Consider the following 21,112-nt stretch of genomic DNA (forward strand, 5'->3'; position numbering starts at 1 on the left):
TAGTAATAATAGCAGTTGATTGCAAAGAGATTGAGATTTCAGAAATGTAAAAAAAAAACAACAAAAAAAACCCCAACTTGTTTTAGAACTAGGTATTATTAATGTCATATTGATTGCCCCCAACCAAAGAGAATGAGTTTATTCAACAAATATAGAATCTAATTTTATACACTATCTTTTCAAATAAAAACAGTTCACATTATTAGACACTATAAATACTTATAGCAACATTGATATGAAATTTTTCAAATCAGAAGCATATCAAATATAGAGGTGTGCTATATCTGTAATCACGCACACATATGTATACAAAAACAGCTAATGTATATTACACACATTCAAATAATCTAAAGTAAATGTTCACATTTCAGTGCCATTTTAACAATGAGCAGCTTGAATGTTTAAAATCATATATAAGGCACTGCTTAAATTTGAATAGAGAACAATTAACACGTCTTTTAAATTGGCATTATCAGGTCTTAGTATATATTTTTTCCTAAGTGAAGGAATGTGTTTCACTGTGTTATCATAATTGAGGTGAGCAGAGAAGAAATGTTTTGCAGAAATGCAAGTTCCCAATGAGTAGTAGTAATTGAGCTGCCGCTGGGAACCTTCCATAGCAGATAACAATCTGATTCTAAAACGTTAAGCAATGTTTGCTGTGATTTTCACAAAAAATCCTTGCAATTCCCAGCTGCTACTTTTTATTTAATTGTATAATTTGTTTCATTATGAGGTTTTGTTTCATTTTCCACAAAATTCTAAAAGCAGCGCTCTGAGGTCCCAGCCTGAGTGCAATCCCATTAGCTTTCAGGCTTTCCTTCGCCACACAGATTTCAAGTCAGGGAAAAGGAAAACTGCTTGCATGGTGGGATAGCAATAGTCATAAAGTGTGTATATTTAATGTACAGTTTCCAAATGACTCTGAGAAAATTATTAAAATTTGACATATTCCGAGGACATTAAAAAAATTCAACGTAGAATACTGGCATTATTTTGTTTATTTACAAGAGTTACTTGTAAAGAATAAGTGGTTAATTTTGAAATATTTTTTACAAAGGGACCTGAAAGTTCAAAGATTTTATTTTTGAGCATTTTAACATTTATTTTTGAGAATTATTTTATTTTTGATCATTACATGTATGTTTGTTATAGTATTGAATATGTATCTCCTTTTCTGGTATCTATTTCAAGTAATTCTAATACACACACAGACACAAATGTGCATCCAGACAAACAGGTTCACAGACGCAAATGACATACAAACACAGATATATGTACATCTACAAACACACAATATGTAAAAAAATAATGCTCTTAATAATGTAGAGATGTGAATTTTACTTCTAAAAGTAATCATGAATGTTGCAAATAGTCTAAAAGCCACAGATGTATAGAAAAAATATATACTCGGGGAAACACTTTTTAATATAATACTTAAATTTTCATGTTTTTAATATTTTCCAGATATAAATTTTGTGATATAAGTTCCTTTCTTCAAATTTCTTATTTATTTAAGTATCTATGAGTAAAAGCTATGAGCAGTTTCTATATATTTTAATCTCGAATGTAAATGTACTAGTAGCACTTTGTTAAATTAACTATAGGTATTAGAGTATGACATGACCTTTTTAACAAAGATGGTGTTAAAATATTAAGGAGACAGGTCATACTGGCTAGTTTCCAATATTTGTAGAGTTGTGATTGCATAACATACTAGAGGCCCGATGCATGAAATTCATGCACGGAGTGGGGGGAGGGATTGCCTCAGCCTGGCCTGTGCCCTCTTGCAGTCTGGGAACCCTTGGTCCTTACCACTCTGCTCGCTGCTCCTTAGCGCTGCCGCGGAGGCAGGAGAGGCTCCCACCACCACCACCACCACTGTGCTTGCCAGCTATGAGCCCAGCTTCTGGCTGAGCAGCACTCCCCCTGTGGGAGCGCACTGATCACCAGGAGGCAGCTCCTATGTTGAGCATCTGCCCCCTGGTGGTCAGTGCACATCATAGCAACCAGTTGTTCCACCATTCGGTCGATTTGCATATTAGCCTTTTATTATATAGGATATATATTTTTTAATTGATTTCAGAGAGAAGAAGGGAGAGGGAGAGAGAGAAACATCAAAGAGAGAGAAACATCGATCAGCTGCCTCCCTCATGCCCCCTCCCGGGAATTAAGCCTGCAATCTGGGCATGTGCCCTAACCAGGAATCGAACTGGGACCTTCTGGTGCATGGGACCACACCAACCTACTGAGCCACACCAGCCGGGCTACATCTTCAGTCTTATCTCATAATGGTCACTTACCTGTTCTAACTAAAAACCATCTACAACTTTTTTAAAAAACAAACCAATTGTCCAGATTCCAATTCCAATGCCTTTCCTCAGAGTAGAGTCTTCCTTCCTCTCCTCCATGCCTGCCCACTCTCCAGTCAAGGCCCACATCTCACCTCAACTACCTCCAGCCGTGTTACCATGACTTACAGCACCAATGGCTGTTATTATTCACTTTACCACTGAGTTATGTGATTCATGTAAATGACCGTAAAATCTTACATTTTATATACTTCTTAGATCTATGTATACAAGTCAGTTCTTAACAAACAGAAGTAGTGGTGGCGTCCTAACGATAAACCAGTAATCTAAAGAGATTTTAAAAATTAAATAAGTAGGTAGCCTCTTATCAACTTCAAACTGAACAGTTTTTTTTTCTTTATTATAATAATAGTTTGGCTTCTTTAAACTTACTTCAGAAATACTAGACTCAGCTGGACAGAAGCCAAAGGCCTAGCAATAGGAAAGTCACGGAGTTCTGGAAAGAACAGTCCTTGCAAAAGGAGACTGTCTTATCTAACAAGTGCCACGTGAGCACAAGAAGTGTCTGCCTTGATTACAAACATAAGTGTGTAAACTATAATTAAACAGATTATAGGGTCACTGTTGGCAGGCAAAATGTCTTTCTGTACTCCACCACAAAAACACCTAAAGCAATACAGGTCAGAGGTAACCACGTGAATTAATAAGTTAACGAATAAGTAAAGGGATGTAGGGCTGGTACTAAACTTCTGAAACTTTATTAATTTGATGTTGTGAATTGCACTATGTCCCATACAGGTTTGCCTCTTCCCAATAGATTACTGGACATATAATGTTGTTGGCATATATGCAGAACAACTTTTTTAAATTATTAGTAGGAGCCCGGGCTGGTTTGGCTCAGTGGACAGAGCGTCAGCCTGCGGACTGAAGAATCCCAGGTTCGATTCCGGTCAAGGGCACATGCCCGGGTTGAGGGCTCGATCCCCAGTGGGGGGCATGCAGGAGGTAGCTGATCAATGATTCTCTCTTATCATTGATATTTCTCTCTCTCCCTCTCCCTTCCTCTCTGAAATCAATAAAAATATATTTTAAAAAATTATTAGTAGGAGCTTAAAATTAGAACATTCATTATATTAAACACAGGTGGGGTTGCTTTTTTTTTAATTTGTGGATTTTTTACTAAATTTCATACAAATGTCCTAAACTGAATATCAATCATTTCAACACCAACAAACAGAGTAAGAAGATGCTTAGGCTAATTTTATAATTTTTTATTAAACTAAAAAAAGAATAACCATTTTAATTATTAAATTTTATATGATATATTTAAAAAGAAAAATTGATCATTTCTATCTTAACTTTAGGAAAAAATTCAATCTTATTTCTGTTCTTTGTATCCAAATTTCTTTTCGCCCAAGATTAAAAAATAAGTAATGGCCCTGGCTGGTGTGGCTCCATCGGGCATCAGTCCCATGAACTGAAGGGTTATTGGTTTGATTCTGAAAATTCCTGGTCATGGTACATGCCCAGGTTGTGGGCTCAATCCCCGGTGGGGGGCATACAGGAGACAACCGATAGATCACATCGATGTTTCTCTCCCTCTCCCTCTCCCTTCCTCTGTCTCTCTCAAAAAAAATCAATAATAAAAAATACTTTTAAGAAAAGAAAGAAAAAGTCAGTAATGCACCATGATAGTATCCACTAAGGCAACATTTTTAATTAATTACAATTACCTTCTACATTCTCTCACGCGCAGTTATCATCCACCCGTCTTTCTCATATGTACTATTAACACACCTGCTGGCTACACAACTGGCCTGCTGTAACGGACAGAGACGGCACACATAGAACACACAGCAGGACAGAGGAGATGAGTCTGCTCATACCTGGGTTATTATTAACATTGCTTTTGGGCGGTTTCTGAACTGGCTTGGGAAGCGTCGATTCAGTCAAAGCTTTACTAGCAACAGCCTGTTGGGCCTTCTTGATACTGCTCCCTTCCGATTCCCATGTCTGCTCACCGAGGCTCAGCTGCACTGAGAACATCTTAGAAAAACACAGAGAGGAAGAAAAACATTAAAAGTTTTCAGGAAATCAAAAAAAAAAAAAGGAGAAAAATGTACTACTCGTTAAAATATTTTAAGCAATAAAAAAATATTTTAAAAAAAAGTTTTCAGGAAATCAAATGTGCTATCCGAGAGAAAAATAGATACATCACAGAATCAACATTTTAGAGCTAGAGGTCCCTTACAAATCATTTGCAACAGAATTGTTATGATTCTACCTTGTGAAAGAATTTTAAGAGCTTGGGCCAAATCTGTTCTGTCCTATCCAAAGGCTGAAAGGCATACATGTACATTTGGGGTAGAAAAGTCAAAAGAAATCATGTCCCTAAAAAGGATCATGCTGTTAATGCCATTCAAATAGTCCTCAAAAAAGTAGAGTAAGTACAAAGAGTTCAGAGAAACTGTAAGGGAACCCAAAAGGCCCTGTGTCTGTAACACTTTATAAAATTAAATTCTTTAAACTCATACTTAGCATGATCGAGTCAGTAAGTCAGGCAATCCTATCAAATGTTATGTCACCAAGATACTCTCGATCCTCCACAACCAACATTTAACCCGTCACCAAAATCTGTCCATTATTTCTCAAACCTCTCTGTCTGTGTTGGAGTCAGACTTTCATCATCGTTAGCTCAGACATAATAATCTCCCACCTGATTTCTGCTAAAACTATCTTCCTAAAACTCAAATCCAATTGCATCACCCCAACCAACAGCAGGTTAAAACCCTTCGACTGTTCCCGTCCTAGCTGCTCCCACCTGTCAGTCTTCACTTCACACCCTAACCTTCCATTCACACCATATTTCCATATGAGCCCCAAACCTATTGCTCACCTTGAGAATTTAGAATCAAGTTACAGGATACGAACACAATCCACTATTTTAGTCCACATATAGCTTAGTACTCTCTAGGAATACAAAGTATTAACCCCAAATACTTTTCAATTAAAAAGAAATAATCGCAGGAAGGAAGTCAGGCAGAAAATACCTTAGCCAAGTGATTAAGTTAAATCATCAATAATCACACAAACTGACATCATGAACCTCCTGATATGACCCAGTGAGAAGACTGAATATCCTTGACCAAAAATGTTTAACCTCAATCTAACCCAGGGGTGGGCAAACTTTTTGACTCGAGGGCCACAATGGGTTCTTAAACTGGACCGGAGGGCCGGAACAAAAGCATGGATGGAGTGTTTGTGTGAACTAATATAAATTCAAAGTAAACATCATTACATAAAAGGGTACGGTCTTTTTTTTTTTTAGTTTTATTCATTTCAAATGGGCCGGATCTGGCCCGCGGGCCGTAGTTTGCCCACGGCTGATCTAACCACAGGGAAACAATCAGACAGATCTAGATGATGGTATATTCTATAAGATAACTGGACTATACTCTTCAAAAATAACAATGTCATGAAAGGAAAAAACAAAACAAAAGAATAATAGCTATTATAGATTAAAGGATGCTCAAGAAACATGAATGCATATGATCAAGTACAACAAATGACCCTTGATTGGGTGTGTACTTGGAAGACAAAAAAGTAGAAAAGGCATTTAGAGAACAACTCAGGAAATTTGACTGTGGACTATACATGTATCAAATAATATGTTCAGTCAGAGTCAAATTTCTTAAGTGATGATACAGTATTGTGGTTATGTAGAAGAATGTCTTTGATCTTTTACAAGATCAAATAAGAACATAAGTAGCCCTGGCCAGTGTGGCCCAGTTGTTTGAGCGTCAACCCAAAGGTCTCCAGTTAGATTCAGGGTCAGGGCATATGCCCGTGTTGCAGGCTCAATCCCCAGTAGCGGGTGTACAGGAGGCAGCTGATCAATGTTTTACTCTCATATCAATGTTTCTTACTTCCTCTCCCTTCCTTTCTCTCTAAAATCAATAAAAACATATTTAAAACAAAAAACTGGTAAAATTTTTAAAAATCTGTGAAGCAAAAACTAATAGAACTGTGAAGAGAAACAGAAAACCGACACTTAAAGTCAGAGATTCAATACCCTCTCTCTCAATAACTGATCTAACAATTATCAAGCAGACAATCTCAGAGAATTTATTAGAATTGAACTACACTCAATGAACATAACCTGGATGATATTTTTAGAACACTCTACCCAAAAAGAACAGAATATACATGAATTTCAATTTCTCATAAAACATTTACCAATTTCTAGCACTAAATGCCTATAATAAAAAGAAGCAAGAGATCAAATAAGTTAATTTCAGCTTCCATCTTAAGGAATTGGAGAAAGCAATCTAAAGTAAACAGAAAAGAATTAATAAAGATAAAAGCAAACATTAACAAGACAGTAAAACAATACAGAAAAAAATCAACAAAACTAAAAGCTATTTTTTTGCAAAGATCAATGAAATTGGTAAACCTGTAGCCAGACGAATCATGAAAAAAAGAGAAGACACAAATTACCAATATCAGGAATAAGAGAGGTAACATCACTACATAGTCTTTAAAGTATTGAAAGATAACAAGTGAACACTTTCTAATTTTATGCCAATAAGCTCAACAACCTAAATTCCTTGAAAGACACAATTACTAAAGCTCATTCAAGAGGACATAGGTAACCCTAATAGCCCCTATATATGTTAAAGAAAGTAAATATGTATTTAAAACTCTTTCCACAAAGAAAAACTCCAGGCCCGGATGGTTTCAATAACAAATTCCACCAAATGTTTAAGGAAGAAATAATACCAATTTATACAAACTCTTCTAAAAATTGAAGGAACACTCCCCAACTTATTCTATGAAGCCAACATTACCTTGATACCAAAACCCAGAGTACGATACTACTGAAGAAAACAAAACTACAGACTATCTCTCTCACACAACTAAACGTAAAAAATCCTTAACAAAATATTACCAAATGGAATCCATCAATATAGAACTGAGATAATACATTTTTTAACTTTTTTTTTATTTTTTATATATTTTTTTATTGATTTTTTACGGAGAGGAAAGGAGATAGATAGAGAGTCAGAAACATCGATGAGAGAGAAACATCGATCAGCTGCCTCCTGCACATCTCCCACTGGGGATGTGCCCGCAACCCAGGCACATGCCCTTGACCGGAATCGAACCCGGGACCTTTCAGTCCGCAGGCCGATGCTCTATTCACTGAGCCAAACCGGTTTCGGCGATAATACATTTTAACCAAGTGTTTTATTCTAGGAATGCAAGGGTGGTTTCTACACTTGAGAATCAATGTAATTCACAATGTCAAAAGATGAAAAACAAAAAACCATACGACCATCTCAATCAATGTAGAACCATATGACAAAAATCAACATCTATTCAGGTTAAAAACTCTCAGGAAATGATAATTATAAAAGAATTTCCTCAATCTGTTTAAAGGCAGCTACCAAAAAAAGCTATATATAACAGCACAATTAATGGGGTGGGGGGAGGATTTTAAATGGCTGCCCATAAGATCAGGAACAAGATAGAGATATTGGCTTCCGTAACTTCTGTTCAACATTGTACTGTACGTTCTAGCCAATGCAATTAGGGAAGAATAAATAAAGAACATTCAGATTGGAAAGTAAGATTTAAAATTGTCTTTATTCACAAATGGCATGTGGAACATCCAACAGCATAAAAAAAAAAAAAAAGCTACTAGAACTGATACGTGAGTTTAACAAGACTTGCAGGCTACTAGATCCGTATATAAAAACCAGTGTATTTTTATAGGACAGCAATGATAAATAAAAACAAATAGAAACTAAAATATAAAAAACAATACCACTTACAATAGCATCAAAAATATGAAATACTTAGGATAAACCTAAAGATGTGAAATACCTGCTCAATGAAAACTACAAAGCATTTCTGAAAGAAATTAAAGAGTAAATAAATGAGAGATACATTTTGTGGATGGATTGGAAGATTCAATGCTTCTAATATCTTCATTTTTGCCAAATTGAGCTATAGATTTATGGCAATTCTATTCAAAATAACATCTGTTTTACAGAATGGGAAGCTGACTTTAAAATTCATATGAAAATGCAAAGGCTGTAAAATAGCCAAAACAATCCTGAAAAGGGACCAAATTAGAGGGCTAATACTATGCGATTTCAAGAATTACAAAGGTACAGTAATCAAAACAGCCCAGCATAAAGATAGAAAAACAGATCAACAGAACAGAGTCCAGGATTAAAGAAACACATATACAGAAAGCTGATTTGTGACAAAGGGGCACAGGCAATGCAGTGGAGAAAGAATCAACTCTTCAAACAACAATAAAATCAAAAGCTGTTGGTTTTATAGAATCTGGACGTTGTTCCATATCTCACATCACATAAAAAAATTAAGTCAGAATGGCAGTTAGACCTAAATGTTAAGACTTAATGTCAAACCTAAAACTATAAAACATCTAGAAGCTAACATAGTAGAAAATCTTATGATCTCTGATGAGGCAAAGATTTCTTAGATATGATACCAAAAGCACAATTTATCTGAGAACAAATGGATGTCGGGGAATTAATCAAAATTAACAACTGCTCTTTGAAAGGCACTGTTAAAAAAAGAAAAGATAAGACTCAGACTAGGAGGGAATATTCGCCAAGCACATTAATGAAGGACTTGTATTGAGAATATGTAAAAAGTGGTATCACAGCATATGGCAGAGGAGAAAGCTGCAGTGCAGGAACAGTGAGTATCATGTAGCAAATACTCAATAATTATTTTACCAAGGATTTTTTAAAAATCCTATACATAACTGCCCTGGCGGCTTGCTCAATGGTTAGAGCATCGGCCCATGTACCAAAGGGTCACAGGTTTGATTCACGTACAAGGGCACATACCTGGGTTGCAGGATTGTGTCACTCTTGACTTTACCCAATGGAAGGAAAGCTCATTTTGACTCTTTTAGCTTGAAGTCAGATTGTAAATTTGGATTAAGTTATTTTCATGAATTTTATGTTAAAATTTAAGTTCAATCCCTGGTCAGGGCATGTGGAGGCAACCAATCAATTTGTCTCTCTCAAGTCAAAATTTCCCTCTTTCTTTCTCCTTCCCCCCCTCCCTCCGTCTCTCCCTTCCACTCTCAAAAAAAAAAAAAATCAATGGAAAAAATATCCTCAAGTAAGGGTTAACAACAACAAAAAATCCTATGCATGCCCACCAGCATGGCTCAATGGTTGAGCACTGACCTATGAGCCATGAGGTCACGGTCTATTCCCAGTCAGGGCACATGCCCAGATTGCATGCTTGATCCCCAGTGTGGGGCATGCAGGAGGCAGCCAAATCATTGATTCTCTCTCATCTTGACCTATGAGCCATGAGGTCACGGTTCTATTCCCAGTCAGGGCACATGCCCAGATTGCATGCTTGATCCCCAGTGTGGGGCATGCAGGAGGCAGCCAATCAATGATTCTCTCTCATCATTGATGTTTCTCTCTCTTCCTCTCCCTTCCTCTCTGAAACCAATAAAAATATTTTTTTAAAAAGGGGGTATGAATTAACAGGTATGAAAGAGGAGGTATGATTAGAGAGTTAGACCAAGGCCATACATAACCTTCTTCTCTAAACAAAAGATATTATGTAAATCGTTGCCCAGAATCCTTCATAAAAGCCTCTAATAGAAAACAAAATTGACGGATTTTAATTTCATCTTATTTTCCTTCTTTAAAGGAGATGCTAGAAAACAATTTAATAATCCAAGAGCTAGTTGCTTTACAAAAATAAACCAGCTTTTACAGAATCAATGCCTCCACATTCTATACAAAAATTGATGATCATTATCATAATCTTTAATATCCAAGATTCAAAATGTACCAAGGATTTTTATGCACAACTGAGACTTTTTAAAACCCATATGCACTAGCTACAGATTTCTTTGTAACAGGTATATATGTAAACATACATGTATAAGGCTACATATAGAAATATAAGTTGTTTTTCCATTTAAAAGAACAATATTACAAGTGAATGCACAGATAATAACAATACTGGTTATACAACTTCTATAAATGGTGAGTCTCGGAATTAAACAATGGAAAAGATGTCTCACTCCTAGGTAACCATCGCTGTACTCGCAGTGTTACTGCAGCAGCTATGATTTAACGGAAAGAGCACTACACTTGGGAGCCAAAGAACACATAGTCAATGTTGTCACGGGCATTTATGAACTATTAAGCAAGTCATTTAACTTTTCTGTGCCTGAGTTTCTTAGTTTATAAAAAGAAAATCAAAAAGCCGTATCTCTTGTGATTTGGGGAAGTACTGTATCTACGTTTTGTAAACCATAAAAAGCTACAAAGCTGTCCAGTGACAGACTTCAAAATATTTTTAATATGGAACTAAGAGCCTTCAGGACATCTGCCGCCCCCACCCCCAAAAATGAAGCACAATGAAAACCTGAGATGATAAATCTGATAGACTTTGAGAAGCGTGTCTCACCGCCTGGCTTCGTAACCTTACCTTCGCGTGAGCGGGCCCTCTTTCTCTCAGAAGTTTATACTGGGGTTGGACTCTATTGAAACGGGCTAACTCATTTACCAGACACATTGGAGTTTTCTCTTTGGGTTTTGCCATTTTATCTTGGAGAGAAGCTGTAAATAAAAAGGCTGTGAAGTTTTTGTCACTCTTGACTTTACACAATGGAAGAAAAGCTCATTTTGACTCTTTTAGCTTGAAGTCAGATTGTATATTTGGATTAAGTTATTTTCATTAATTTTATATTAAAATTTCAAATCATCTAATGTCTTCCATTACATGCAACAGAAATATGAATCACATTTTAAACAATACATTAAGGTAACTTTTTCCTAAGTACTGAGGTTGCTCTCTATACATATATGATAACAGCATGCTTAAAGATTTTTAAATAATATAGGATAATAACAATTTCTAACTTATCTTGTAATTTTTCTTTCCTCTTAAAAAATTTTAGCATAAACATAGAATCCTTCTGATTCTTATTACTATAAAACTCAGTATCTTCTCATATTGAGGCAGCATATTAATTGAAAAGCTCTAGACTTGGGAATCAAATCCTAAATTTAAGTACTAGTTTTTTCAACTACTATTTCATAATAACTTCTTTTTATTTTTTTAAACAAAATTTTGAAAGTATAAGTAGAAAGAATAATTTAACAAATGCCTACGTCCTTAGCATCCAGAACTGAAATTAACATTTTCCATGTTTCCTTTAAGTCTTATTAAAAAAAAAACAAAAAAACAGTATTAACTTAGAGTTAAGTTCCTTTTATCTAGAAACCAAAATTATATGAATTCAGAATATATCCCTCTAGGATATTTTAAATATATTTAAATGCATGCATGCATATCCAGGAAGAAATACAGTCTTGATATATATGGCTTTATAGCCACATAAATAGTAATAATATATCTTTTTCATAACTTTCTTCACTCTTCATTATGTTTTTGCAATTGTAACTTATATAGATTCAGTACATCACTTTTAACTGCTGTATAATTTCCCATCACAAGATCATATCCATTTCTTAACCCACTCCCCTACCGACAGAGATTTAGATTGCTTCAAATTCTTCACTGGCACAGGTAAATATACACTACCAAGTGGCATTGAGAATAACTGTACCCAATTACCTTCCCCGGCAACATGATAATTACCGTCTCTCTCAACCCTGAAAACACACAGTATGGTCGGGAATTTTAATTTTGATAATCTAATATCTGACAAATAGTATCCCATTATTGTGCCCCTACCCACCCCTCTTTTAATTTGCATCCACACATTGCAAGTGAGGCTACTCATCCTCTCATGTTATTGATCATTTGGGTTTCCTCTTCTGGGAATTGCTTCTGTCCTTTCTATTGATCATTTCATATATTTTATATTTTTTTTTAAAAACTACTAATCAATCTTTTATGGACTGTGCTTTTCAGGCCTTAGGAAATCCTTTCCTAACCTGCAAGGTCTTAATGATTCTCACTTAAATTTCCTAAGCCTTCTCTTCTTTATCTGCAAAGTAAAGGCAATAAATCTATCCTACTTAACTCACTGGCTGTTATGAGGTTAAGATTTTTAAATGTATGGTATCCTAAATTATATTACAGCTTCAGAAATTTTCCTAATACCATATTAAGTTATTTTACCCTATGTTTTTCCTTCTTCTCACTTACAGACACATTAGCTGCATTTTAGTTTTTCTTTCATCTCCCATGAATCAGTGTTACACCATGCACGTGGATTGCTCCCTGCTCAAACTGGAGTCACAATGTATGGAGAACACATTAAAAGAATGGAAACAACTGGTTTTACGAACTTCATGTTCAAATGTTATATGGCAAGACTTAATGTAGAGAATTGTATTCTTTTAACTTTTTAATGCTCTTTACAGGACCAATAAATTCATATAATAACTCTATCACAATCATTATGATTAAGAAATGATTTATAGGAAAACTACATAAATACCTAAAAGAGTAGAAGTAAAAGGAAAGAGAATCTAAGAAATCAACTACAGGGCCAATACAGATGACAATTGATTCTACAATTAAACCATTCTAAGTGGCTTGCAAGCCAAAAAAACAAAACAAAACAACAACCTAGTAATCATTATTGTTTGGAACAACACAAAAAAGACAAGAGTAAGTCAAGGGGGTTTTGAAGAAACCTGCATTTTACTTAGCCCATTGGGTAGCATTCAGATAAACATTGCATAAATGGTTCCAGAGCCAGTCATTGTATCAAATACAAGGTGACCTGCGGCTATAATCAGTTTTGGTCCGAGCATACTATGACATTAAATACTCAAGTACAACAGGTAACACAGCTACCTGAACATCAAAAAAAGCCAAACGAAAAACGGCAAATTTATTAAAAATGAGAAAATATTAAAGTCTGGTAAGAATCAGGCAATTTTGCATAACACTGAACTAGCATCTGTGCTGTTAGTGTACAATGTTGATAACTCAGCAATGCTGCACATTCATCTGTTACAATGGCAAAGCTTCTAGGAACATGGCAAGCACAATGTGACAACTTTACAGTACGAAAAGGGTGGTTTTTTTCAAATATATTTTCATTGATTTCAGAGAGGGAGAGAAATAGAAACATCAATGATGAGATCATCACTGATTGGCTGCCTTCTGTACGCCCCCTACTGGGGATTGAGCCTGCACCCGGGGCATATGCACTGACGGGGAATCGAACCGTGACCTCCAGGTTCAGAGATCGACGCTCAACCACTGAACCATGCCGGCCGGGCCAGTAAGAAAAGTTTTAACAGCACAGGCTTGAAATCTATTAAAGTAAAGTGCTATAACTAATAACATGGTATTAAACTTATATTCCACTAATTTTGACTTTCTGCTTCATAAAAATAACATGCACCCAATAAAACATTTTAATGTGTGAATGAAGTTTGGGCATGAAGGGTATGCAAAGCACCTGCAAGACCTCACTTTGATAAAACTTTATAGCTAAACTGCAACTGTTTCAAGTTGGCAAATTTAAAAATAATTAATCCTGGTTGAAATTGTTTGTTTTACAAAATGATTAAAACTGTAAATAGCTGTTCCTCTATTTAATCAGAAATCTCATAACTACTTGACAAAGCTCTTACCAGTGCCATCAAATTTCTTGAAAACACAAAGATGCTGCAGGAACTGTTTCAAAGCAGTTCCTAAATCAGTTATAAAACAGTCACCGGATGTAAAGTACAGCCGAGGGAATATCCTCAGTCATATTGTAACAACTCTGTATGGTGTCAGATGGGCACTACAGTTATGGAGGGATCACTTCGTAAACTATGTCATTGTCTAATCGCTATGTTATACACTTGAAACTAATATAATATTGTATGTCAACCGTAATTGGGGAAAAAAAAAAAAAAGGCGGGCCCTAAGTGTAATGCCTACAATCTCTGACTTTTCAAATGAAGCTACCGTGGGATTTCAATACTGCTAGAAAACTGTGGCCTTGCCAGCATTTGGTATGGTCATTTGGACTTTAGTAAAGTCTTCTTCACTTTAGCCATTCGAACAGGTGCATTCCCATTGCGGTTTTAATTGGTATTTCCCTAATGACTAATAAGGTTGAACATATTTTCATTTTTTATATGCTATCTATATATATCCTGTAGTGAAGTGTCTATCTGAATATTTTACCCATTTTAATTGGGTTATTTCTTTTCCTTATTGTTTTATTTGAAGTTCTTTATATATTCTAAATATAAGTAGTACTAGTATTAATCAGGTATACGTTTGGCAAAGATTTTTTTTCTCAGTATGTGGCATCTCCTTTTATTCTCTTAGCAGTGTCTTTTGAAAAACAGACTTTAATAATGTCTAATTAATCAATTTGTTCATTTACAGATTGTGCTTTGGGTGTTGTAACTAGGAAATAATTGCCTAGTTAAGATATCAAAGATTTTCTCCTATGTTTTCTTCTAGCAGCTTTACAATTTGAGGTGCATATTTAGGTCTCTGAGCCATTTAAAATTAATTTTTATATACAGTGCAAGGTATGTATTCAATTTTATTTTTTTGCATATTGATACGCAATGTTTAAGTACTATTTGTGAAAAAGGCTATATATTTTTTTCACTATATTGTTTAATGGCTGGTCAAAATCAATTACCTATATATAAGTGGGTTTATTTCTGGACTACCTACCTCCTGTTTCATTAGCCTATTTGTCATTTTTATGCCAATGCTACTTTTACTGTAATTTTATAATAATTCTTGAAATTTAGTGTTGCCCCCCCACCCAACACTGTTCTTAGATGTTGTGGCTATTCTAAGTTCTTGCATTTCAACATGAATTTTTTTTTTTTAAAGATGGAACTTTTTTTGGTAAATATATTTTTATTGATTTCAGAGGGAGAGAGTCAGAAACATCAATGATGAGAGAGAATCATCGATCGGCTGCTTCCTGCACACCTCCTACTGAGGATAGATTAGAGCCTGCAACCCAGACATGTGACCTTGACCAGAATCAAACCCAGGACCCTTCAGTCCGCAGGCCAATGCTCTATCCACTGAGCCAAACTGGCTAGAGCAACAAGAATTTTATTTTAGGCAAAAATGCCTGCAAGGCTCTGGCTGTTGTGGCTCAGTTGGTTGGGCACTGTCCCGGGCACCCAGGGGTTGCTGATTCAATTCCCAGTCAGGCACATGCCTGGGTTGTGGGCTTGGTCCCTGGTAGGGTGGGTGTGTGCAGGAGGCAGCCTATCAATGTGTTCTCACATTGATGTTTCTCTCTTCTCCCTCCATCTCTAAAAGTCTATGAACTATTTTTTTAAAAACAAAATGCCTACAAGGATTAGAGTAAAATTTTCTTTAATCTGTACATTAATTTGGTAAAAATCAACATTTTAACAAAGTTGAGTCTTCCAACCAATGTACAGAATACAGAGTCAATTCCCATTATTGAAATAATGATATGTCAATCATAGTTGTGTTCTATCATCACCACAAACAGTGAACTGGTAAATCCTGAACTATTGCTTCTAGAGGGAATACAGTGTCAGGTTCCTACAAATCTCTGGTCATAACATTTTTGACAATTAATCAACACATAACCTTGTTTTATGGGTGTTTCTAGTTAAGGACACATTACTTAATATATGTTGTTGGTTTATTAACATTGAACTCACAGCCAACCAGCACTGTAACTCTTAACTGAAAGGAGCTAATCTAAATACATGTATGGAGAAGGCACATCTCAACGTTCTTATGCTTAGGAAATGCAAAAAATGTGGCACTGAGTAGACCAAGAAAAGGACACATTTACAGATGAGAGCTGAAACGAGAGAGCAGAGTTCACCATGTTCAACTTCAGTTCACACTGAACGCTTCATGTGACTCAAATTTTTCACCACTCTGCGTGTGTTAGCTCTTTGGTCAGAAGCAGTGTTGTATGGAATACCAAGACTACAACTAACGTGTCCGTGGATGTGGTGGTCAAAGAAGGCAAATCCATGTACAGGGTACACAGACTGCTGCTCCCTCATGATGGAAGAGGTTCATGCAATCAACCTGTCACTAGGTGGCTAGTTCCTATGGGAATGGTGTCACATCAGGAATTCTCTGCAAGCTGGGCCCTCAACCACCGTTAAGCTAAATCGGTCTTGATGAGAAGAAGTCTATGTTGTTGAGTCCACTTATAACCTCTAACTTGATTACCAAGCCATTTTGTATGTGAGCCTGTTGAGCAAGAAAGGATAAGATTGCTGGAGAAAGGAAATGACTGACATCTATAAAACAAGTCATCTGGTCCATCTATTTACTGAGAGTCTCTATTGAAGTAGTTATCTTTAGGGGAAATATTTGAATAGAATACAAATATTCTCTTCTGTACACACTGTTTAAGGCCCATCCATGTACCTTCTCCCACAGACATCTTTTTTACCAATCCTCCAGTCCTCATCACATAGCCAAATCATCCATCCTACAAATATGTGTAGATCCGTATTTGTCAATTCTATCTCCATCTAGATAGACAACCATATGTACAGTTGTGCCTCATTATTCATGGGGAATTGGTTCCAGGATGCCCCTCAAATACCAAAATCCATGAATACTCAAGTCCTTGTATGAAATGGCAAGAAAAAAGTCTACCTGTTCAGCATAGATGCAACCATCATAGGCCCAATTACACAGTGCACGTCGTCAATAACAATGTAACTTTTTTTCTCTCAAATATTTTGGAGCCCAGTTGGTTGAATCCGTAGGTGTGAAACCTGCAGATATGGAGGGCTGACTGTACTGTTCAGTGAAAGGTTCTGCCTTCTCCAATGCCTTTCGGGGCCTTCCTGTAGTGCTCATCCACTTCCCGTTGGTAGCAAGCCTGAGCTTTTTCTTCCTCCACCAACTGATCATAGACCAGTGATGGCGAACCTTTTGAGCTTGGCGTGTCAGCATTTTGAAAAACCCTAACTTAACTCTGGTGCCGTGTCACATATAGAAATTTTTTGAAATTTGCAACCATAGTAAAACAAAGACATATTTTTGATATTTATTTTATATATTTAAATGCCATTTAACAAAGAAAAATCAACCAAAAAAATGAGTTCACGTATCACCTCTGACACGCGTATCATAGGTTCGCCATCACTGTCATAGGGCATTTGCCATGAGGCCTTAGGTACTGACCGAGGAAGAGGTGGCAATGTGACAGGAAGAGGTGACATAGTCTGAGCGGGTTCACTCTCACTTGATGACAGAATGCTACCGTACATACCTAGCTTTATGGTTTGATGGATCAGGTGACACCTCGTTCATGATGGGCAGCTCAGGTTGCATTCACTTGGTGTCTCCATGGTCAGGTATTCAGTCTCTACCAGGGCCCAGTAGCAAGCCAGACATTGAGCGGAGTAAGTCCACCGTCACCATGCCTGGCCACCACTGTGACCGTTGGTAAGTATACCCTCAGGGCCCAGAGTATCACTCCACACCCTGGGTAGTTTTAGGGTGACAGGGTACCCTCCCTCCTATACCACAGGACAGCACAACACAGCCCAGAGACTTGCAGGGACGCCTCTAACTCTTGGCTTATTACATATCCGTCCACAAGGCCTCGAAAGGCCCCTTTTGGGGTACATGCTCACCAACTGGGAGAAATTTGACCAAGTCCCTCAAAAAAGAGGCTAATCTTTTGCAACGTGGCCTGGCCCCAGTATAAATTGGGCAATGAAGATGTTTGGACAGTTAATGGCACCATTAATTTTAATACCATCTTACAACTAGACAGACCTATTTTGCAAGTCACAAGGAAATAGATGGAGGTTCCATATATCCAAGGCTTTATGGCCCTCAGAGATGACCCTAAGCTATGTACTACCTGTAAACTAGAAAAAAATGTACCTTATTTTATATTTTTTGTCCCATCTGTTTTTTTTCCTTTTTCATCTTTTCCTACCTTTTTTTGAACTATTATTTTTTAGTATTCAATTTTATGTCCTTTATTGGCTTATAATTTATTTTTCTCTATTTTGTTTTAGAGCAATGGCTCTAAAATATACACAGCCTACCTTCAAATAAATATTATACCACTGCATATATGGCATAAGCCCTAACAATGCTATCTGTCCCTTTCCCATGCCCCATTCTTTATGCTACTGACATCAGTATATTTATGTATGTTATAAGCCTCCAATTAACTGTTATCTTTATTTTGAATCATCAATTATCTTTTGAAAGGTTAAAAACTAAGAAAATGTCTTTTATATTTACCACATATTATACAATTTCCTGCACTCTTCATTGCTTTTCAAAGATCCAAATTTCCATCTGTTATTATTTTTCTTTGCCTAAAGAACTTCTTTAAGACCTTGTGCAGTGCAAGTCTGATGAAAATGAATTCCCTCAGATTGTGATTCTCTCAAAAGTCACTGCCTTTGCCTATCATATATCTGATAAGGGATTAATACACAGAATATATAAAGAACATTTATGTCTCAACAACAAAAATATACCAATCAGCCCGGCTGATGTTGCTCAATGGTTGGACATCAACCTATGAACCAGGAGATCACGGTTTAAATCACAGTCAGGGCACATGCCTGCCTGGGTTGCGGGCTCGATCCCCAATAGGGAACGTGCAGGAGGCAGCCGATCAACGATTCTCTCTCATCATTGATGTTTCTTTTTTTTTAATATATTTTATTGATTTTTTTACAGAGAGGAAGGGAGAGAGATAGAGAGTTAGAAACATCGATGAGAGAGAAACATCGCACAACCCCCACTGGGGATGTGCCCGCAACCAAGGTACATGCCCTGGACTGGAATCTAACCTGGGACCCTTCAGTCCGCAGGCTGACGCTCTATCCACTGTGCCAAACCGGTCAGGGCTCATCATTGATGTTTCTATCTCTCTCTCCCTCTTCCTTCCTCACTGAAATCAATAAAAAGATATTTTAAAAAAAGAAAAATATACCAATCAAAAAATGTGTAATGAACTTGAATAGACAATTCTTCAAAGATGACATACAAGTGACCAACATATGAAAATATACTCACCACTACTAATCATCAGAGAAATGCAAATCAAAATCACAATGAGATGCCACTTCGCACCCATTAAAATGACCATTAGCAAAAAAACAGAAAATAAGTATTGGTGAGAGTATGGGAAGTTGAAGACCTGGTTCATTATTAGTGGGAATGTGAAATAGTGCAGTCATTATGAAAAACAGTAATTAAACATAGAATTGCCATAAGATTCAGCAATTTAACATCTGGGTATATACCCAGAATAACTAAGAGCAGAAACTTGAATGGATATTTGCACCCCATGTTCACAACAGCCAAAAGGTGGAAGCAACCCAAGTGTCCTCCCATGGGTGAATGGCTAAATAAAATGGGTATTTACATAAAATAAAACATTATTCAGCATTAAAAAATAAATTCTAACACAAGCTACACCATGGATGAACCTTCAGAACATTACATAGAGTAAAATAAGCCAGTCTGTCTCAAAAACACAAATACTATATGATTCCACTTAGATAAGGTACCTAGAACAGTCAAATTCATTAGAGACAGAAAGTAGAATGGTGGTTACCAGGGACTAGGAGTAGAGAAAAATAAGGAGTTACTATTTAATGGGCACATTTTCAGCTTTGGATGATGAAAAAGTTCTGCAGATAGACAGTGGTGATGGCTGCACAACAATGTGAATGTACTTAATGCCACTGAACTATAAAATGAAAAGTGGTTAAAATGGTAAATTTAGTTGTGTATATTTTACTACCATTCAAAAACAAAACAAAAAAAAACAACACCCCTTGATTTAGAGGAGATTTTTTTTCTATTATTGATTCAATCTGTTCATATTTTCTATTTTTTTCTTGAATCAGTTTCAATAATCGGTATTTCTAGGAATTTTCCCATTTCGTGTAGGTTATACAATTTTTTTCCTATATTTATTCATACTATTCTCTTAGAATCATTTTTATTTCTTTAAGGTCAATAGTAATATCCTCACTTTCATTTCTGATTTTAGTTATATGCATTTTTGTTGTTGTTTTTCCTTTGCCAGTCTAGCTAAAACTTTGTTGATCTTTTCAAAGAAACTTGTGGTTTTGCTGATTCTCCATATTGTTTCCTATTCTGTATTTTGTTTATCTCCACTTAATCTTTATTATTTCCTTTCTTTGTTAGTGTTAGATCTAATATGCTCCTCTTTTCTAGTTTCCTTAAGGTGAAAAGTTAGGTTATATGTTTTAGAGCTTTCTTCTTCTTTTATGTCAGCAATTTTCAACCCATGTGCCATGGCTCACTGGTGTGCCACAAGAATTTGTAAAATATGCAATACCTGACTACTTAGTCAGGGGCACTGACCTCTTTTCCCTTAGATTAACAAATTTAAAAAATGCCAACAGCCAACACAATAGCTGTCTGGTGTGAACTCCCTGTCTTAAACCATAAATATATAGGTCAGATAATAGATTTGCATCTTATTGGTCACGTTGCATAAGATTGCATCTGATTGGTTAATTTTTGGTACCAGAAATCCTTATGTACAAGTGTAGGCACCTGATTTTTTTTTAATTTTTTAAAATATATTTTTATTGATTTCAGAGAGGAAGGGAGAGGGAGAGAGAGATAGAAACATCAATGATGAGAGAGAATCATTGATTGGCTGCCTCCTGCACGCCCCCCATGGGGATCAAGCCCACAACCTGGGCATATGCCCTGACCGGGAATCAAACTGGTGACCTCGTGGTTCCTAGGTTGGCGCTCTACTGCTGAGCTACACGTGGCTGGGCAGATTTTTTTTA

The 21,112-nt window shown here is 36.3% G+C and overlaps 1 protein-coding gene across 9 annotated transcripts in view; it reads right to left on the reverse strand.

Annotated features, from left to right (window-relative positions):
* The window catches only part of STAU2 (staufen double-stranded RNA binding protein 2), a 220,675-nt gene that overhangs the window by 192,332 nt on the left and 7,231 nt on the right, over positions 1 to 21,112 (reverse strand). For 5 of the 9 annotated variants that reach the window (XM_005866373.2, XM_014539843.1, XM_014539842.1 and 2 more), the window contains 2 exons: positions 10,818 to 10,948; positions 4,199 to 4,358 (listed from right to left, as the gene is read on the reverse strand). In XM_005866373.2, coding sequence (XP_005866435.1) covers positions 4,199 to 4,358; positions 10,818 to 10,931 — 274 coding nt within the window. In that variant the 5' untranslated portion in view covers positions 10,932 to 10,948. The remainder of the gene's footprint in view (positions 1 to 4,198; positions 4,359 to 10,817; positions 10,949 to 21,112) is intronic. The other 4 variants (XM_014539847.1, XM_005866375.2, XM_014539845.1 and 1 more) reach the window with 1 other exon arrangement.

Source organism: Myotis brandtii, unplaced genomic scaffold, assembly GCF_000412655.1.
Source record: "Myotis brandtii unplaced genomic scaffold, ASM41265v1 scaffold23, whole genome shotgun sequence".
In the NCBI taxonomy this organism is placed as follows: Eukaryota; Metazoa; Chordata; class Mammalia; order Chiroptera; family Vespertilionidae; genus Myotis; species Myotis brandtii.